This window comes from Schistocerca piceifrons, chromosome 1, assembly GCF_021461385.2.
Source record: "Schistocerca piceifrons isolate TAMUIC-IGC-003096 chromosome 1, iqSchPice1.1, whole genome shotgun sequence".
NCBI lineage: Eukaryota > Metazoa > Arthropoda > Insecta > Orthoptera > Acrididae > Schistocerca > Schistocerca piceifrons.
The window spans coordinates 637,016,498-637,038,616 of record NC_060138.1 but is presented as its reverse complement, the minus strand read 5'-3'; the positions used below and the strand labels follow the sequence as shown (position 1 = coordinate 637,038,616).

Sequence of the window (22,119 nt, the reverse complement as noted above, 5' to 3'; positions counted from 1 at the left end):
CTCATCTGTGACTGGTCTAGTGACCACAACTTCTGGGACAAACTTATTTACATAACTCTTATCAAGAGGGAACCTACTTGTATAATTTAAAGATACTGAATCATGATCAGAATACAGAAATACTGTCACAAAACATGATTCTTCTGTTGTTTTAAAATTTACAAAAATATTGTCAAAACATGCGTGTTCTCTTGTAGGTTTGTTATTGACTGAATGTAAGTTGCACTGTCTTAGTAGGTTTTGGAGTTCAGTGACAGTACGTTTTTGTGTTGTGACATCGAATTCAGCATTCACATCTCCACCTATCACAATATCATAATGTATCCATCTAGTATCTGTAAGGACATGTAACAGCAGGTCCAGTTTTTCTAAAAATACATTGGTTATACCCTTAGGTGACCTGCACAGGGAAATTATAACTAACTTAAAACTGTCTATTACTATACCAGCAGCTTCAAAGTTCTGTTCATCACACAGAAAATCTAGATCTAATCTATTGAATGTACCGCTAAATGACTTGTTAACATATATTACCACACCACCTCTTAAATGCAATTTTCTGCAGTAGCTACTGGCTAGAATATAATCATCAAATTTAATAAATGTAAGTTCACTCTCACTAGCCCAGTGTTCACTTAAACAAAAGATATCAAACTTATTTTCTAATCCAAAGTCATTGACAATAAATTCTTTATCCCTTACTCCTTCAATGTTAAGATAACAGATTATAAAATCAAACCTGTCTTTCTTTACAGATGCACTATTTTGCTGAGAGGCTATTAAATCTCTGGCACTATTTATCTTATGGGCTTCTTCCCCTTGCTGCCTTCTACTAAAAAATCATTTAGACGTAATGGAGGTACAGTTTTCCGTTTGGCCGCTACACTTGATACTGCTTCTACTCTTGGAGGTCTCTTCACGTCTTCTTGTCCATGGCATGATCTAAGTGGCTGGGTTCCCACTGTAGGTAGTTCAGATGTTGCTGCAGAATGGACAGCTGGATCACCTGTTGGTACACTTGTTGCTGAATATGCTGCCACTTTTGCTGTTTCTGTTATCTTAGTTCCTGAATGAGGTGTTCTACCTGTTGTAACTGTAGTTACAGCTTCCTCTCTCCCAGGACATTCTTTTGTAATCAGTGATACCTGATGTTGTGTTACTGCTGCAACTGGAGTACATGGTAGGGAAGATACTTTGCAGGCGTCCTTTACCAGTGGTAATGGAATAGGATCACTTTTCTTACATATAGAAGAAACAATATCCACTACCATTTTGATCTTTTGACTGAGCAGCGATTTGCCCCATTTATTTAAATGCATACCATGTGTTGTGAAATGCTGTCTTTCAAGATCGTCAATACTGAGGAAAAAAGCATTTGAAGTGGTCTTGCAGATCCTTTCATACATCCTGTTTGCTTTTTGGATTTCTCTGTTCACACAAGAAGATTCAGTAAGGTCATGTCTGTGTGGAATGCCTACAACAATAACTTTTTGATCCTCTGTTGTACGTAGCACATCTCTTAGCACTCTGTTTGCTACTATTAGTTCATTCTTATATACATTATTTGCACCGCCCAATATTACAATGCATTCACTTTGTGTCACGTGATTATTGTTTTTATAGTTTTTCAAAACTTCTTTTAGGCCTGCTCCAGGTTTCACAACACTTGCCACATTGAGATCCTCCTGGAAACGAAGAATTCCTGCAATTCCTCTTCCGTGGCTGTCAGCAAGCAAAACTGTAGGCCTACTAAAGTTTTTAGGAGTCACTTTCTTTGCAACATCGAGACAGTTACGTTTTACTGACTTATTGGCTTTGTAGATTTCCTGTCCGCCGATTCCGATTCGTTGTCTTGGTGTGAGTTGCTTGTTTCAACATTTTTAAGTTCACAATCTGTAATAAGATGTTGAAATCGATTTTTTAACGGAACTTTTAACACACTGGAAACAAATTTAGGTTTTGTACATTTCTTTGGTTCACTGTACTCTTGAAGTTGACCGAGCTCTTTATGTGATGGGTCAGATAGACTTTTAATAATGTTTTCCAACAACAGAGCATGTTCTCTTGTGGCTTTCAGTTCTTTCTGCAGTGATTCGAGTACTATGATTTCACGATTTGCGCGGCACTGTCAGCTTAACTGTAGTAGTCCCTGCTATAGATGGTAAACACATTTTAAATATTTATATTAAGCATTATTACATTTTCTTTATTTCATTAAAAAAAGTCTTATTTACTCACCTTTAGTTATGAGAAAGAAAAACTTTTTTTCGAGGATTGAAGGAAGACACAGACCATAAGAAACTCTGAAAGATGAGTCATCAGAGTGTGAACCAATGAGAGAGTGAAATGAATTTGGTGGAGAACACCAGACACAATTACAATATGAGAGTGGCAGGAAAACAGTTTGATTGTTTCTGATGTGAAACAGAAGACACAACTGAAGGTGTCCAGATAAAGTCAATAAATGTAAATAAGTTAAAAAGAGGAATAAGGAGAATGAGAACAGTTGTGTTATAAATACAGAAAAGGCAACAAAGAAGTTGTTTACTTATCTGTTTGAAACAACACAGCATTTGTGTCATGTTCTGTTGGCTGCAGTCTTAAAGAAGAACATTTAGAGTGTGAAGAACAACAGAGTTGGTTATTATAAACTGTTTCTATATGTTTTACTAATTATTAGGTACAGTTAATGATAGTTGTAATACTTGTGATATCGACCACTGGTATTTTAGGTAAACTACAGGTGCTTTAGGTTGATCTAAATGAACCTCTCATTCACTAGCCAGAAAATCCGTTGCTTGTAAAAAGCTGATGCTGCTCCAGTTACACTATTTGGTTTTTGTTTACCTACTAGTACACACTTTACATGTAAATAATTGTACTAATAAAAATTTTATTTTTTATTATTCTAAATGATTTAGGAGTGAAGGAGACCACTTACCAAATACAAGAAGCATTGAGTCATTGGCACTGTGTCTAGCCAGCACAATGTGTGGACACAGATGTGTGTGTGTGTGTGTGTGTGTGTGTGTGTGTGTGTGTGTGTGTGTGTGTGTGTGTGTGTGTACGTGCGTGTGTGTGAGCGCGCGTGTGTGCATTCGTGTGTGTTTTCTAGCTCATCAGAGGATTTCTCCTGACAGCTAGCAGATTTTCATTCTCTTTTGTATTTTATATATGCCTGTTGATTACTCAATGCTTCTGCAATTCAGTGAGTGGTCTTCTTACTTACAGTCTGCCAGAACTTTCCTTACCATATTTTTTACTATGGTTTCCATCAAATATCTTTTTTCAGTTGCAGACCCAAACATGGAAACATATCACTTTCAAGATATTTGACCCAGTAACTGTACGACTGAGTCTTGATAGATCAAATGTACAGCATGAAAAACTGGTAATGAAGCTTGTGGAACCTTATGTAAGTAAAGTAACTCAAGGATAATTTTCTCCTAAATCCATCATAATTCATTCATTGGTCCAAAATACTGATGTTATGGGGTATATTTTGCATGATAGCACTTCATATGAATTTTGTCTCTCTCTCTCTCTCTCTCTCGTGTGTGTGTGTGTGTGTGTGTGTGTGTGTGTGTGTGAGAGAGAGAGAGAGAGAGAGAGAGAGAGAGAGAGAGAGAGAGAGAACAATAGCATCAAGACTAATATCAAAAGTCCACAATGTAAGATGAATATAACTGGTCACATGTGTCTGTCATGTGCTCTTTGAAAGTGATGAGTGTGTTCGTGTAGCCGTCAGTTTGCTGTGCAGGTTTATCTGTATGTAAACAAAAATAATGTTTTAATTCAGATGGTAAATTTATTATCAGACCTGCCAGTAACTTCATTCTTAATGTTTTCAGAGGTGTAAATGTGGGCTATTCTGAAATTGAGCCAGTAAAATGTATTATGTTGTAAATAATAAATTTATTCCATTTTATTCCCATTATTATTGTGTTGCAAATGTAAGCATTTTGAAGACTGATACTATAGTTCCCACTTGTGTTTTAAAAGCTAAGTTAAATGTTCTCAATTCAACAATGTTTTGTTTGAGCCATTGCTTGTGTGTGAAGCAATGTTGTAATAGGATGCTACCAGTCTGATCTGGAATGCGAGTTAATAAGCAATATATGCTCTAAATGCATCTAAATTTACTGGTAATTTTTATTAAAAAAGAGAGATTGATAGAAAGAGAAGAATTGGAAGAAGTGTGGACCAGCTACAAATGCAGCAGTCAAGCAACACTGCATTTCCATCTGAGGAGACTCACTTGTATGACACATGACTTTTGCTTCTGCACGTGATTTTGTGTTAGCCAGCATTCCATCTTGAAATCCAATGTCATAACTTAATAACATCAGCTTCATAAGCTTCATTCTGGAATTAGCAGTTTCTTCTCAAATGAACTTTATTTTGCATTGTGGCCAAAGTTTGAATAATGTAGCCACACCCTGAACAACTGTGTGAAAAGTTAACACACACTTTCTTTACATAGTTCCTGCTACCTGTTCAATATCTCCTCAGTTTCAGTAGACTTTGCACCATAGTTTTCTGCACAAAGCAGCGTTAGGTCATCATTACTTATCCTTTGTGATTTGACTCTTGTCTTTCATAATTATCCATATGAAAAAAATTTTTGTAGTCATATGGAATTATTAAATCACTGAATGGATCTTATATAAACCATTCTACCAGCTTTTGAGATATCATAGTTTGTGAAGCATATACTTCTGTCAAGACTGCAAATACCTTTCCTTGCTTCATTTCTTCATCCAAGGCATATATTCAGCCATCTACAAGACTTGTTTTCCATTTGTGTTTTCCTTATGTTTCATTCCTCTTATTGAGTGTTGTTTGTCAGCAGTATGTTCATAATTTGCCCTGTTGGAATAGGTTTATTGTTTTTATTGCTTTGTGTGTATGTGTGGGAGAGGGGGGGTGGGGGGGGGGTGGGGGCAGGCACAGGCTGATGTGCCCGTTGTGTGTGCACACATTTGGTTGTGCTCATATAGGACACAGACTATCTGTTGTGACTTATTTGTTGAAAGACAAGAAGTGTTTCAGAACAAAAATAGTCTCGGTTGCAAAATTATTTTAATGTGAATAATGCCCCAAAAGGGCGAAACAGGATATGGACATAAATAATTTTGCAACTCAGACTTTGTTCAACAACACTTTTAAACAGGTTGCTGTAACAGCTTGCCACAATGGAATGGGAAAATTTTTAAGGCAAAAAGTCATATTTGGCAGAGGAGAACATTTGAGTAAGTGCCATAACTGTACATGGATAATTAACTGGAAGGACCAGTGAAGGGGTTGAAATCTGCAAAATTGCACTATAATTTACCATTTTATATAAACAGACAGTTCTGTTCAGACAAAGAGCAAAAAGGTAAGGGAATACCCAATTATTGTGGAGTTACACAGCACTGTTAACTTCAGTAAGATTGTTATCACATGCAAGGACCTAATAAGGATAGGTACAGTTGAATTATGAAAGAATAGGAAAGTGAAAGAATGAGCACACACAAAATATCATCAAAAATGACAATGGTGAAATTGTCAGGGTGGAGGGGGAGGGGGGAGGGGGGGGGGGGGGGGAGAGGAGAGGAATCATTGGATTTGGCACTGCCTTTAAATCACTGATTATGTCTGAAGTATAAAGTTATCCATCTTGAAGCTGTATCAAGCATTGCTTTCAGCTTGCCTAGCTCAGATGGTAGAGCACTTGCCCGCGAAAGGCAAAGGTCCCGAGTTCGAGTCTCGGTCGGGCACACAGTTTTAATCTGGCAGGAAGTTTCATATCAGTGCACACTCCGCTGTAGAGTGAAAATATCATTCTGGGAACATCCCCCCGGCTGTGGCTAAGCCATGTCTCCGCAGTATCCTTTCTTTCAGGAGTGCTAGTTCTGCAAGGTTCGCAGGAGAGCTTCTGTAAAGTTTGGAAGGTAGGAGACGAGATACTGGCAGAAGTAAAGCTGTGAGTACCGGGCATGAGTCGTGCTTCGGTAGCTCAGATGGTAGAGCACTTGCCCGCGAAAGGCAAAGGTCCCGAGTTCGAGTCTCGGTCGGGCACACAGTTTTAATCTGCCAGGAAGTTTCATATCAGCACACACTCCGCTGCAGAGTGAAAATATCATTCTTATGTATACATTATTTTGGGACACCCTGTATTTGTTCCAGCAAGTTGAATTCTTATTTTAAACTGCATCTGTTGCATGAATTGGCATTAGAATGTATTAACTTTAGATTTCGTCAGCTTTCATCACTAACTTTCGGATATAGAAACATCTTTTTAAATACATGCAACATTTGATTGGGTTGCATTCAGTACTTATTTTATGAATCAAGATGATTTTCACTCAACAAAACAGTAATTATTCAATATAAAGCTCCACACTTGAGTGAGATGGGTTTCATAAAATTAGAAATTTAGCTTTCTTATACTGACTCCCAAATAATGTGTCTGTTGACTGCACAACACAGACAATAAAAATTACTCAAGTCCTTAGTTGCTTCAGTGAGCAGTTAATTAGTCTTTGTTGGTTACGCTGCATAATTTCACTCATTAAATATTTGGCTGCATAGAACAGCTTCTGAATCCTTTGTACAAATCGTCAGCCACCCAACACAAGACGTATTATGGCATCCATTTCACAGCTGCAATACTACCTTTTCTTCTTCTTCGCGGATGGATCACTTAGGACCACGTGTAATCAACATTTGTTGGCCTTCCTTTTTGCCCAGTATTCCTTCATATGCAACGAATGGGCTAGTTTTTGTTGCGCAGACCATGTGTGTCGGTTAGTTTTTCTCCCTTCTTCCACAAAACCCCGTATGTTTGTGATTTTTCTGATTTCATTTCTGTCGTGTAGATTTGGAGACCCTAATTCTCTCAGGTCTTTTTCCATCTGTTTGTACCAATTCAGTCTTGTAGTTTTGTTATTTAAAAATGTATGGATTTTGTGTGTTAACCTGTTTGAGTCCATTCTTTCTAAATGCCCTTTGAATTGGATTCTTCTCATGCGAATTGTGTCTGTTATTTTGGAGATATTTTTATATATTTCTGCATTGGGTTTTGGATAATGCACACCATCTTTAGTTCTTGGTCCTAGGATTTTCCTCATTATTTCACGTTTTCCCACTTCTAATTCCCCTTTTAGTGTTCTGTGTTGAAGATTTAGTGTCACAGATGCGTAGAGAACTTCGGGTTTAATTACTTTTGTGTAGTGTCTTATTTTGCAATTCCACAAGAGACTCTTTTTGTTGTAAACAGTTTTGGTTAGCTGAAATGCTGTCTCCATTTTCTGGACTCTTGATCTGACATATTCCTTTTCGTTACAATTTTCTGCAGTCCATTCACCTAAATATTTAAATTCTTTCACTCGAGAGATGTAGTTATTACCAATTTTGAGATCAGAAGGTGCATCTTTGATGTCAGTCATAAATTTTGTTTTTTCAAATGAAATTTCTAATTCTATTTTTGCTGCCTACTCTTGTAATAATTCTAGCTGTTTCTGTGCATCGGTAATGTCTTGGGCAATCAGTGCCATGTTGTCAGAAAATGCTAAACAATCTAATTCTATTTCCTTACATTTTGGTCCCAATATGTGTGCTGGTGCACCTGCTTTTCTCCATTCTTGAACAACTTTTTCATGATAACTGGGGACAGTCCATCCCCTTGTACTCCTGTGTCTATTTCAAATTCTGTGCTCAATTCTCCCATAAAATTTACTTGGGATTTGGTCTCCACGAGTGTTTCTTTTATGACGTTTGTTGTCTTTTGATCTAGTCCAAATTCTGCTAACACTTCAAAAACGGATTCTCGGTCTATACTGTCATATGCTTTTTTAAAGTCGACAAACATGATGACATAACTTTTGTTTGAAGTACTATGCAGATATTTCATCGCGTTTTTCAAATTAAGGATTTGTTCTATGCATGATCAACCTTTTCTGAATCCACCTTGGTATTCGCGTAATTTTGAATCCAACTGAGGTTCTGCTCAGTTTAGTAGGACTTTAGACAGAATTTTGTATGTTATTGACAATAAGGAGATTCCATGATAGTTGTTGAGGTCTGTTTTACTTCCCTTTTTGTACAGAGGATGTATGATTGCTGTCTTCCAATCTGTGGGGATTTTTTCAGTTTTCCAGATTTCATCTACAATTTCTTTGAGTTTTGCAATATGATTTTCTCCTGCATTTTTCCATAATTCTGCAGTGATTCGGTCTTCTCCTGATGCTTTGTTATTTTTCAGGGACTGAATTATCTCTTTAATCTCCTATAAACTTGGTGGCTTTGAGTCTGGGTTTCGTTGTGTATGACGGAACTCAAATTTTTCTGTAGGCTTTCCACAATTCAGTAATTTAGAAAAGTATTTTGCAAGAATTTCACAGTTTTTGGCGTTGGTATGGGCAATTTCTCCATGTTCATTTTTGAATTTGAGTGATGGAGGAGAGCATTTTGTTAATTTTTGTTTGAATACTCTGTAGAAATTTAGAGAATTTTTTTTTCTTGCAATCAACTTCTATATCTTGCAATTTTTTGTCTTCGTGTTGTTTACAGACTGTTCGTATTGCTTTTGTGACTGTTTTCCTGGTATCTTTGAGATCTTCCAGGGTCTTTTGATTTTTGTTCCACAACCAGTTTTGCCATGCCTGTTGTCTGAGATATATCTGTTGTTCACACTCATCTGTCCACCATGGGTGTTTACGTGTTCTTGTTTGCAGTGCTACAGTTTCAGCTGCTTTTAAAAGTCCTGCTTGCAGTTGTTGCCAGTTTTGTGGTTTTAAATTTTGTTTTTATTTTGTAGATTGTTCACGACCATTTATCTTTTGTACATCATCTTTATGTTGTGGAGATTTCTTAGTGAATTTTCTTTTTTCTGGAATGACATCTAGGGAGAATTTTGTTGGGTAATGGTCTGAATCTAGGTCTAGTCTGTTAAGGACTTTAAGTTTCATGATTTCTACTGTCTTTATGTGGGAGATCATTACATGATCCAACTGATATTCACCTAGTAATGGATTAGGTGAGATCCAACTTTTGGTTTTTGAGGCTCTTTTCTTGAAAAATGTCGATTTGAAAAATGGGCCGTGGCTTTTGCAGATTTCAATGAGTCGTGTGCCATTCCGGTTGGTCTGTGTATGTCCTGACCATTTACGTAGTCAATATTGATATTTCTTTTCTTTACCAATTTGTGCATTGAAATCACCCATAAGCATTTTGACATGGTTATTTGGGATTTTTTGGAGAATATTATCTAATTGGTTCCAGGATTCTTCTACTTTGTTTTTGTTAGTGATGTTAGTTGGTGCATGTCCATTGAGTAGAGTGTATATCTTATTAGCTGATTTTATTTTCATCGTGGAGAGCTGATCCGAGTAAGATTTGAAAGTTGTGACTGAATCAAGTATTGATTTATCTACTATAAATCCAGTTCCAAAGTGTGGACAGTTTGACATGGCTCGTTTTTGTATTTCCTGTATCCTTCTGGATCAAAAAGATTTTCATCTGTATATCGTGATTCCTGAAATGCAATAATTTTGATTTTACGTTCTCTGGATTTGTCCAGGATGTTTTTTAGATTTCTCATTTTTAAGAGAGAATTTACATTAAATGTCATTAGCCAAATTCTTGATTTTGGTTTGATTTTGTTATTATGGGGTTTTGACGCACTCCGATTTACCTCCATGCACATTTCTGTGGTCTCCCCAGAATCCGAATAGACCACTTGCGGTTTTTCAACCGTGGGATTTGACCCACTGGGGTAATTTGTCTTTGAAGGTGCTGTATCCATGTTGATTTATTTGGACTGGGTTTGTGTCTGAAACTGAGATTTCAGTCTGGTTAAGCTCAGAGTTCCACTTCTGAGTTTTATAGATCAGCCGACACTTAACATGTGGAACAGATGCTGTAGGGGTTCCGCCACTAAACTGTGGAACCGTTGTGTCCTTCATTTTTGGAACATTTACCAAGGCTGTCCCATCTGCCAGTTGCGAATATAGCATATATTTTTTTGGAGGAGGCGAGATTAATGTAAAGATAAGTTAACTAATTTTAAGTAGACACCTCATGATATTTTGTATCAGTTTTGCTACTCGTATTCAGAGAATAATTTGTGCTGAAAGCTCCTTTTACTTTACCGAGATCAAGCTTTTTTATTGTTGACGTTAAAGCATAAAAAATATAGGTATTTTTTAAAAAAGCAAATGATGAAAAGATCTCAGTTATTATTGCCTCGCTATGATGGTTGTCCAGTGGTTCACTTTGTTTCCTCTCTGCTTGTATAATTACAAGATGCTGACTAGCGTGACAGTGTCCAATTCAATAATGTACCACACACTGTCATGGTAGTCAACATCTTGTGATTATAACAATGTTGAGGAAACAAAACAAGTCAGTGGAGAACCAACATAGCAAGGCAATAATAATATATTTCAAACATTAGTCAAGATTTCAATAATGTCTCATCTGCAAACACTTATCCAAATTAAAAGAGTGAAAATGTGATTGTGATTATCGTGTTTGGAGTGATTCTAGCTATAGATATTGGTTTGTTCTGTCATGTATGTATAAATTGCCAACAGCCCTCGTTTTTTCTTTTTGTGTATACATGCATATGTGTTTGCCAACAATAATTTAAAAGACTGTTTTGAGTAGGTATTATTTTGGAGAGACCTTACAAGAATGTTTATTAAATTGACTGTTTAACAAACCACAATGCAACAAAATTTGTTTTATTTATTGTTTATCAAACTTACAATTAAAATAATATTTAAAATTAAAAAGGAACTTCACTTTTTATATAGAAGAATGTTTACAAAACAAAGTCCAGGTTTCTTGGTACACTTGCAGACTTATCAAGATCCTCGTCACCACTGACTATAATGTCTCTGTGGATAGAAAGTAAAGCAAACCCGTTAAGCCTGCTTTCAGGTATACTATTCCTTAGGTAAGTCTTCAGTCTGGAGAAAGTTCGCTCTATAGTTGTGACAGAAATGGGAAGAACTGCGAGTAATTTCAGAAGGGTATAAATGTTGGGGAAGAAGTCTTGTCACATTTTTCAAGAGAACTCATAGCTGTTTTCGGAAGATTTGAAGGATTTTCCTGACTCCACTTTTCTTTCCACAACACATACTCACTTTGCACAATCTCTTTATGTGACAAATCTTCTTCATAGAAATTAAAAGCTGCGTCCAATGAACTGAAATCTGTTGTGATACACAACTGTGGAAGGATGTTTTGTAAGGATGCAACTGTTTCCTTGTGAGGTTCAAAACATTCTTTAAGTGAGTTACAAAAATGGTCCAGGTATTGCACATAAATAGCTTGTCGATAGTATTATTCTGTGGTGTAGGGGATGTTGCTACATGCTAATTGAAGGTGGCAAATTGTTGGAATCTCTTCCTTAATGTCAAGTTTGGCAGTGAATGTCTTCAATTCATTATACAAGGGTTTAAATAAGTCATCTGCATTTGCCCTCTCTTTTGACAGAAGGTGTAAGATACTCGTAACATTAGTCAAGGTCTGTGGAAGATCAATACTAAACAAAAAGATTAACAAGAAACACAAATTGACTGATAGCACTACTTGAGTGTGAGCCTTAGATGCCATGTCACGTAATTTCTCTTCTGTATTACAAAGGAAGAGGAAGGTAGGCTCCAAAATGTCTTTAAATAAAAGTACTGAGTTGTGGCTTTCTGCCCATCCAGTTCAAACATTGAAAGAAGTTTCTTTTTCTTTTGTTCTGGACAACATTAAGAAATCATTGATATCAATATTTCTGGTCTTTTGGCTGACAAATGAAAGAATCCACAGACTTCTTTTATGACACCTATACAGTTTCTTATAGAAGGTATTTTAGTCGCATCTGACACACACAAATTTAGAGTGTGTGAAGAACAATGCATATACAGGGCCAACGGTAGCTTTTCTCTGATGGAAGATGTACTCCTCTGAATTGCCCACTCATCGTGGTAGTGTCATCATACTCTTGGCCTCTCATTCTGTTTAGGTCAAGCCCTAATGTTGATAAGGTCTTCAATATTGTGTTAGCCAAACCTGCTCCAGTGACATCATAAACGAGGAAAAATGCCAGAAAATCTTACCTGATTTTGAAAGTTTGCTGCTCCTGTGCATAACGTACACAGAGAGAATATTGTTCAATTTGATGGAAGTCAGAGGCTTCAACTGCTAAAACAGACTTTCTGATGTTTTCTACAATTTTTAATTGTATTAAGTGACAAAATGTGTTAATAAGTTCATTTTGAATGAAAGAACTTGTGTACATCATCTTCCCACCACTAGCCATTAATTGGTGTTTAAGAATATTATCTCCACTGTTGGCTCTATATCTTAACAGTGATCGAAAATTGCTATCATTTTCGTCTGGTTCTTCAACGTTTATTCACCCAGAGTCATGATGACCCTTTCGAGCTATTTGCTGCCTCCCACAAAATTGGATTGTTTGTATTATGAGATTAGCAATTTTCTATTATTCTCACTATCCAGTCTTCTTTGTTATTTACTTGATTGATAATACTTTCAGCTTTTCTGTTAACTATAACTTTTGTGTTTTCAGCAATCAAAACATATTTCTTATGACATGATAAGTTCTCATGTTGCTAAACATTTTCATGGCTTTTTTAAATTGGTAAAAGCCTGAGCAACCAACGCCTCTGCTACTTGTTGATCTCCTTTCCCTACATTTTCAGGATGGGAAAATAACAAGCAATACTTGCAAAAACATCAGAATTTTTCCACTGAATAAGCTAACCACATAAATTCTTGTAGCCACTTCGTTTGAAAAGATCTAGTATGGTTTGGACAAGTAATGGAGGGAAATTTGTACCCGGGCTCAGGTTTACAAATATCTTCTAACAAAAAATTCTTTTTCCGTTTGTGAAAGACTGAATGTAATTGTTTTGACTATAGTTTCCAATATCATAAATATTTTTCCTTACTTGATCAGGCCCACTATCCTCCATAAATGAAACCACAGTAATTGAGCTCGATGTAACGACATCACAAGAAGCAATTCTACTAACTCAGCTGACTTCAATATTGATACCGTCTAGCCCACTTGCTCTTTGTCCTTTCGTAACACTTTTGTTACCGACTTCAGGAGTCTCTCCAACAGGCTTATAGACACATGGTTTTTTCATGAAAAAGGTTTGAATAGAAGCTTGCCTCTGCATTACAATTCTGGTTCACTTACAGCCAACTTCAGTACACTGAAAAGTACGTAAACATTAACACTTAAAACACCACCATACTTCAGTACAAGTACAACGGATGTCAAACAACCAATAACCTACAACAATGAAATATAGATTGTATTGTCGATGTCTGGTTTGGAGAACTTGGCTCCTGCTGCCGTTCGGTAATTGTTGGTAACCGTCAGCATTGAGACAAATGCCAACATATATGCAATGACAATGGATAGTGCTACATAACAAGAGGCCATTATATCATTATGTTTGTTCACACCATGACAATCATTACATTTGAACATGATGTCTTTGTAATGCACCGTTACGAAACATTATTACTTCCATGGCATTCCTACTTGAGCAAATAATCAATATGACATGAGAAGTTCACAAGCATTATGAAGTGCTGCCACCCCGCAACATTCCTTACCTAGTGTGTGCTGTTACAATCCGTTTTCTGTTCCTCTATTAATTTACCTATCGTAAGTTACGTGATATGTTTTATAGTGGCCAGTGTATTGAATACATACTACACATTTATAAATAAACTAAAACCATACACAGCAGAAGTTTGTGTTTGTGTGTGGACATATTTCAGCTAACAGAACTTAATCACAAAACTTTTTGTCTCAATCATAGCTTCAGCTGAGATGAGGCTAAGATAAACGAAATTTGAACAGGACCTCTTAAAACCTCTTTCAGGAATTTCTTGTGGGGAAAGACAAGTAACGTGTTTTAGATTATGTATATTGATAAAAAGTTGTTTTTGAATTGGAGCAAAACTGAATTGACGTGATTTAAGGAGTATTGTGATATGCACTCATGGTATGATACTGTTTTTTAAATTCATTGTACAATCATACTTCGTACAAAAACAGCTGAATGATGAGAAACAGGAATCTGTCACATCAACTTACAGAAGGTTGATTGAAGCTAGCATGAATGCTACACCATTTTCTGAGACAGAACAGACACTGAAAGGAACAGAAAAGAACAGGAGCAGAGACGGATAGTGTGAATTGGTCTGTATTCCGAACATAGTATAATTGCCCGCATATGTTCAGGTGGCTAGATGGGAGCCCAACTCGGACCAAATTAACACAAACTGGCACAAACTTCACACCACTAACACCTTAGTCCCCTCACCAATACCTCACCAATACAGGGAAGTATGACTGTTTACCATGGTGATACCTCCATGCATCATTCATTAACATAATTCAGATACTGCACTTATTTTTTTCTTTATATTTTTTTTTTGGGGGGGGGGGCAGGTGCATTGCCCCCCCCCCTTAAATATGCCCCTGCCATTTGCTCACAAACGGTCATATATAAGCAGCCTTTCACTAGTACCCACAAAGAATGACTAATGAAAAGGTTGGATTGTATTGCATCCTTTGTCCGCAGTTAGTACCCTAACTTACGTAATAGCTATTTCCTTATAGCTGCTACTCACTCTATATACATTTTGACAGTAACATTTAATAATTTGTTTTTCATATGACATAATTTACATAGTAAACATTTTAGATGTTAATGACTATTGTATAAAACATAATAAACAACACATTTGTTTACTCATATTGTTGACACTAGGTAACAGTATCTTGCAGTTCTGCATTAGTGTGTCGTTAATTTGCACCGCTGCCACTGGATGCAGTGAGCATCACATGACTAACAACCATACTGGCCTCTCCTTTGTGGCAGACTGTTAACGTCACTGGTGCATGTTGCAGCTCATAAAAAATGAAAATTGATTTTGACAAATTGGTATCAGTCATAATACATGTATCGTTCAACTCGTATGAGATTTCATTTCAGTCAGTAGGGGCTTGCTGAACTCAGTGTCACACAGCCCACAGCAGTGTTAACCCAAGGCTGGTCACAGTGTTGTAAAAACTCCACAAAACACACATTTTTGTATGTAGTTGCTACTCTTATTTCATCCAGGTCACCCCTAATGCTGTAATTACTGTATGTAGAAAAGATGTTTCCTGCTCCACCTACTAAAATAGCCTGATCCTTTTTGCTAAAATCTTTGTGCAAATTCCTTATGTCCCCTGTCAGCTGGCTAATGTGCTAGCACTTGGCTTCACAATACTTGTGACCTAATAACCTGTTCCTAATATGTCCTGTATCATCTGGCCTATACCACTCCCAAGGCTATTGCCTAACAGCAAGACTTTTTTCCTCCTACTGTATTTTGGTATCGAACTACACTTAGCTTCTTTGCAAGAAGTCTGCTGCACCCTACTGTGACCTACAGTTCGTGAGGTTCTTCCCCTCTTACTTCAGGTAACAAGTCAAATTTATTCAATACTGTAAGCTCAAATGTAGGTGGAGGAGTTGAAGAGTTGTCTCCCTTTCACTTATTGCTTGTTATCTTTACCCATCCCACGATCTTTTTCACCCTTCAACTTATCTAGTTCCAATTTTGCATACTGTAATTCAGCCTGAAAGGCACAAACCTTTGCCTCCTGTTCAACATTTCTCTTGTCTTTTTTTACAGAGCCTACTGTTCTGCGGGAGAGCCACTCTGAGTTTCCCATTCAGTTCCCTCTACAGTCACCGTCAAGAAACTCCAACCCACTATCCACACATACTGCTCCTTCTCTGACTATCCTATGTCAACAGCCACATTTATCACACATTGCAACATAGATTACAAGCTTAAAAATATAATTAAATCACTTAACACACTTTACACTGCACAAATTTTCATTATTTATGACCCACAAAAATTAGGCCTATAGATTAGCTTTTCATATGTATGGTGTAACTTAACAAGATAACTGTTTTTGCTTAGAAGAAGAACTCAGCACTCACTTAATTGCAGTATCTGCTAATTTACTTATTCACAATGGAATGTAACCTTAATGTATGCAAAATACATAAAAACAAACTACCAGTGCAAAAGTTTCTACATCTGACAACTTAAGATTTACACCACTTTACAGGAAGATCTACCTAATAATAAGTGGATATGATCTGCTTAAATTACTGGAAAGAAAAACAGATCAATTAAACTGGATTCTAAATGTTTACTGTGCCAAAATGTAAACAACAATATTACTACAACATGTGGTATTACAAAAAGAAAAGTAAAACCTATTGTAGTAAGCTTAGAAAACATACTGATACTGGTATTTAATGCATAATCTTTACTAAACTAACTGTTATTACAATCTGAATAACTTATCTGTATGAGCGTCCAACAACTTATGTTGATTTCTCCTGTTTCCTAATTCAATGTTATCAGCATCACCTAATTTAAGTTCATTCCATTACCATTGTTTTATTTTGTTAGTGTTCATCTTATAACCTCTTTTCAATACTCTATCCATTTTGTTTAACTCATCCTTCAAGTCGTTTGCCTTCTGTGTCAGAATTACAATGCTCTCAACAAACTGCTGACTGATGGTGTTTATTTCTTCTCCCTGAATTTTAACCCCATTTTCAAATTTCTCCTTAGTGTAAAAATTGAATAACATCAATGATAGGCTACAACTCTGCCACAATTCGTTCTTAACCATTACTTTCCTTTCATGTCCTTTAACACACCAAGTTCAGCCTGTTTCCTGTACAACTGGTAGATAACCACTGTCTATATTTTATCCCTACTGCCTTCAGACTTTCAACCAACCAACCAACTTCCAACCAACACTGCCAAAATCATTCATTAAATCTACAAATGCTGTAAATGTAGGTTTTCCTTTCTGCAGCCTATCTGTCATAGGCAAGGCCAGTCTAAGCTCTGATCAAAAATGGGGAAAAAGGGGGGGGGGGGGGGGGATGCGGTATTTTGTTTGTCAGTATTTCCTCATGTGTTTCTACTTTTCTCTGGAACTGAAATTGATCTTCCCTGAGGTTGGCTTCTACCCATTTTTCCATTCTTATGTAAAACTACTTACCCGTCACTTTATGTAATATGCTCTTGAAGTTCATTTCTCTTGTGCAGACTTTCTATATATTCTTTCCACCCTCCAGCTTTTCCTTCTCTGCCTAGCATGGGTTTGCTATTGAGCTATTAATATTCATACAAGTGGTTTCCTTTCCTCCAAAGGTCTCTATAAGTTTCCTATAGGCGACATCTTTCTTTCTTATAGTCATAAATGGTTTTACAAGCTTGCATTTCTCTTCCAGCCATTCCTGCTTTGCCATTTTGCTCTTCCTGACAATCCCATTTTTAAACATCTGCATTCCCTTTTGCATGCTTCATATTTTGTCCTTTCATTAATTAAATTCAGTATCCAAAGATTTTTACTGTACCTCATCATTTTGCATATTTGATCATCATTTGTTGCATTCCTTTCCCCTGTTCAGTCAATTGCTGCCTAATGTTATTTTTGAAACTCTCAACAGCCTCTGTATCTTCCAATCTATGCAGATCCTATCTTCTTAATTTCTTACCTATGTGTGATTTCTTTAGTTTTGATCTCCTGTTCATAGTCAATAAATTATGTTTAGAGTCCAATTTATCTTTTGAAAGGCTTTGAAGTTTAAAATCATGGTTTCAGAGCCTCTGCCTTACTATTATGTAATATATCTGAAACCTTCTAATGTCTCTAGGTCTTTTCCATTAGCAATAATTCAATTATGCCCTCTGCAAAATTCTGGGGGGCAGCTTCACCTTTTATTCCATACCATTGCTCCATGCTCTCCTACTACTTTTCATTTTCATCCTTTTCCAGCTATTGAATTGCAGTCCCAATTAAGTTTTCAGATATACAGAATAATTAGGCATATAACCGCTGCTTTTCTGTACGAGGAATGGAATTGGAATTATCTGAGACACGACATTCAACACTGGATCACACATCACATATATTTATAACAATGAAAATAATCAATTTTTGACAATATAATGTAATTGGATAAATAAAAAATCTACTCACCAAGTAGAGGCAGGAGAACACACATATGAAAACAAGGTTTTATGTACTATGCAAGCTTGTGGCAGAAGAGTTGAAGGGGAAAGAAGAGGAGTAAAGAAAAAGGACTGGAAAGGTTTAGGAAAAGGGTTAAAGTTCAGAAAAGTCACCCAGAATTCTGGGTCACGAGAGAATAAATCTGTCCGAAAACTTTTTTTTATATGTATGTTCTCCTGCCACTGCTTGGTGAGTAGATTTTTTTATCTGGTCATATATATTAATATATGTTGTGGCATCTAAAACTTGATGCACCTTTTACTGAGATTTAAGTGACCGACAGTATTAAGTTGTGAGTAGAGGCAGTTTTATCCTGCTTTTAAAACTAGGAAATGACCATATATTCCTCTGTAGCCTGCATATTGTCATCACATCAGGAAGTCACAGGAAATCTCTTGATTGTATGTGGTCATCAACTAAGACCTTCTCTGGGTTTTGGAATTCATGCTCAATAACTTGTTGGTAGTGGCTATACTGTAGTATTTTCATGCTGACACCATCTGGTACGCATATTTTTCTACCCCAAAAAAGGCTAAGCCACTACATGGATGCATAATTATTCTGCGGCAACTACTTGAGCAGGTTTTCCATTATTGAATTCCCATTGGTGTTAAGTGTGACTGTCTTTGTTATCAAGTTAATAGCTCAAAGGCCACAGGAAAGAGTAAGTATAATGCTTATTACATGTAGTCAATTTAGCAGTGTTTTGCTCCTCTTTGAGCCTTACTGCTCATCACTCTTTCTTTTGAAATTACAGGGGAATTGGTAGGCCTCATGTTACATTATACATACATCATCACAAAGTATCTGATAATGCTTTTGTTGCAGAAAAATGTTCTCTTTGAAAATATCCTTTATCATCATCTTCAGAAAAGCAACTGAAGGTCAAAGAGATGACAGGAATCCACAGATGAAAATGCCCACTTTGATCAGAGATTTCATTGGTGTCAATGATAATAATTCATCCACATCATTGTTCTCATCATGGTGCATATATTGCTTTCTATCAAGCGTTGCTTCCAAGTATTGCTGAGTTCATAGGTGATATCTGTACTGAAGATGTTACTGCCAATTCTAATTTCCACAGCCTATGATTTGAGTGTGGACAAGAATCCATGTTTGCTCAAACAGGCTCTTGGACTCAGTCACCAACAACTTTTTGTGATTTCTGTACTTAATGTACTGCTGTTGTGCAATGTAGCAGTGTGAAATGGTGTGAATGGGGTTCATTGTATAGCTGTAGCACATCCACGTGGAATATTACTTTTCTTAGAGGTGAGCATATATGCTTTGAATCTCATGTTTGCTAAGACTAATCCTCTGGACACTGGGGCTCCATTACAACATTTACATCAGTGAATCCCATAATCCCTTTGACTGTCATTAGAGGCTATTGTCAAAAGCACCAATTTGATGTGACAAATTCACTGAGAAAATTTTATGTGACGTGTTTTCTTGATCATAACATCTGAGAGAGCTGAAGGCTAGAGTGCTCAATGTTGTATACAGTTTAAATGACTCATTCATGTGCCACAACAACCCCTTTTGCTCTAATTTTACAAAAACTTTGAATGGCTACACCTTGATTTTTGTGAATGGCTCTCTGAGGTCGTCTTATTTTTGGACTTCGGGCTGTGAACATTGTGAAGGGCTCAAATCGGCAGCAATCATCATTTATAGCCCAATGGCCAACCTTTGTGCTAATGTTGGTGGGCTGCAACATACTGTCTCAGAATAAGTCCTCATATTGTAATGCGCATTTAATGTTTTATCTTCGCAGCAGTTTACTGAAGTGCCATACCATTGCTCACCCGCAAATGAAATTAATTTTGAAAACTTATCCATGAGAAGCAAGATCAGTTGGCTTTGGGTGTGAAACAAATTAGTGCCCTTGAGCAAGAGTGGAGTATTTTTCATTGTGGTTGACCAGGCAGCCCGAAGTTGTTATATTTCTGGAGTTCCTGAAATAAGTGTACACAACTCTACTATTTTGAGCTCATGTCTTCCAGTATTTTAGATGAATATTGCACCATGATGTTCACACAGAAGGGATCTAAGCAGAGCTGCCTTGGCTGCTCTGGGGTATTCTTTTGAATGATTCCTCCAGATTAGCTAAGAATATGATACGGAATTATATATTCATTTTAATGCACTTAAATAGATATGTAATGTGTGTGTGTGTGTGTGTGTGTGTGTGTGTGTGTGTTCTTTATCCTGTCAAAGGATTTTTCCAAAAACTAGCAAGTTTTCATTCTTTTTGTGTTCTTGTCTATGAGTCAACACTTCTGCTAGCTAGTGAATGATCTTCTTTATTCATAAATTATTTACATTCTAGCAGAATTTTTCTTACCATATTTAGAAGACAGTGAAATGAATGTGGTATGCAATTAAGGTTTTGTGTTATGCGTAACTCCTTTTCAGTGTTGGTTGCATGTGATGTAAAAATAGATATAAATAATAAAACTGACAGCATTCTTCAACTTTTAACCTCAAAGTAACTACTGTTGTGGATATCTGCAATTACATCCTCTGATATGTGGATTGTGTTGGCTTTTATCTGCACAGTCAGTATTATTTGGAAAGGCCTCTACCTATAAGTATGATTGATACCATTCATTTGCATTCTCTCTACAAATACTTTTCATTCATATTCATAAATCTAATGCCATTCTTCATATTAAAATAATTCTAATTTTATTTTACTTTCAGATACCTGGCTTGAGTATATCAAAAGATGATCTGGATAAGAGGAAAGGTTCAGAAGAAACAGTTAATCCAAAGAAAAAAAGTAAACGTTAGTGCACTTGGCACACAATTTTATACTTGTTTTAAATTGTTACAATTTTTTGTATTTGAGATTAAAAGCCTTTTAAACATAAATCTTTTGTCAGTAATTATTGTACAGTTGTAGTTGCTGAATGTTACAAGAAATGACATATTTTGCATATTTGGGACAAAATATATAAGAACATAATAAACTGTGATAAACAGATGCAATCAACCTGAAGTGTGACACCGCTGTCAGCATGCTGTGTCATTTACATCTTCCTTCTGAAATCATACTTATGCTGCCCCATATTTCTATTTTAAGAAAATTTGAAAACAATACCTTGCATACTGTTTGCTAATTTGCGCTGCTTAGACTCACGCCACAGTATGCGGAAACCATGGGTGGTGTGTGATGTTGGTACAGACAGAAGGGGCTTGAGCACCACCACCATTGGAGTGTTTCTGCATTGTTGGTACAGACAGAAGGAACTTGAGCACCACCACCATAACCAACTCCTGCCACGAACCTCTTCATGGCTCCTCATGTACCCCAACCCCACCTCCTGGTGATCGAGCCCCTTCTGTCTGTGCCAACATCACACACCACCCATGGTGTTCGAGCTCCTTCTGTCTGTACCAACATCACACACCACCCATGGTTTGCGCCTGCTGTGACGGGAGTCCAAGCAGCCTTGCCCCCACATGAGCGGGCCCACACCCCACCTGTGCGTAGGGTCTCCAATCCATTAGGATGGGGGAAGGGGTGCTGGTTGCCTGCAAGGAGCCATCAGCCGTCGGCAATGGGGCAGACTGAGGCCTTGTGCACACCAGAAGGAAGTGGGGGTTGGGGGACATGAGGTGCCACGAAGGGGTACGTGGCAGGATTTGGTTATGGTGGTGGTGCTTGAGCCCCTTCTGTCTGTACCAACAATGCAGAAATACTTCAATAGTGGTGGTGCTCAAGCCACTTCTGCCTGTACCAACATCACACACCATCCATGGTTCGCACGTACTGTGGTGGGAGTCCAAGCAGCCTTGCCCCCACATGAGCGGGCCCATGCGGTCAAGCTCAGGGTGTAGCGTTGAGAGAGTCTGAAGTGGGGCTCAGAAGGCAATGGTGCATAGGGGCCCCTTGTGGCTTATACTTGCACAGTGAATGAAATCAAAAGGTATTCTTAGGAGGAAATTTATCTCTCATGCCAGTGAAGAATGTAGCA

At 37.2% G+C, this 22,119-nt stretch overlaps 1 protein-coding gene across 1 annotated transcript in view; it reads left to right on the top strand.

Annotated features, from left to right (window-relative positions):
* LOC124805024 (exosome complex exonuclease RRP44) overlaps window positions 1-21,011 on the top strand; it is a 143,321-nt gene extending 122,310 nt beyond the window's left edge. Inside the window, exons 17-18 of the mRNA XM_047265438.1 lie at window positions 3,293-3,415; window positions 20,843-21,011. Of these exons, the coding sequence (XP_047121394.1) occupies window positions 3,293-3,415; window positions 20,843-20,932 (213 nt within the window). The 3' untranslated portion in view covers window positions 20,933-21,011. The remainder of the gene's footprint in view (window positions 1-3,292; window positions 3,416-20,842) is intronic.
* Window positions 21,012-22,119: the final 1,108 nt, after the last annotated feature.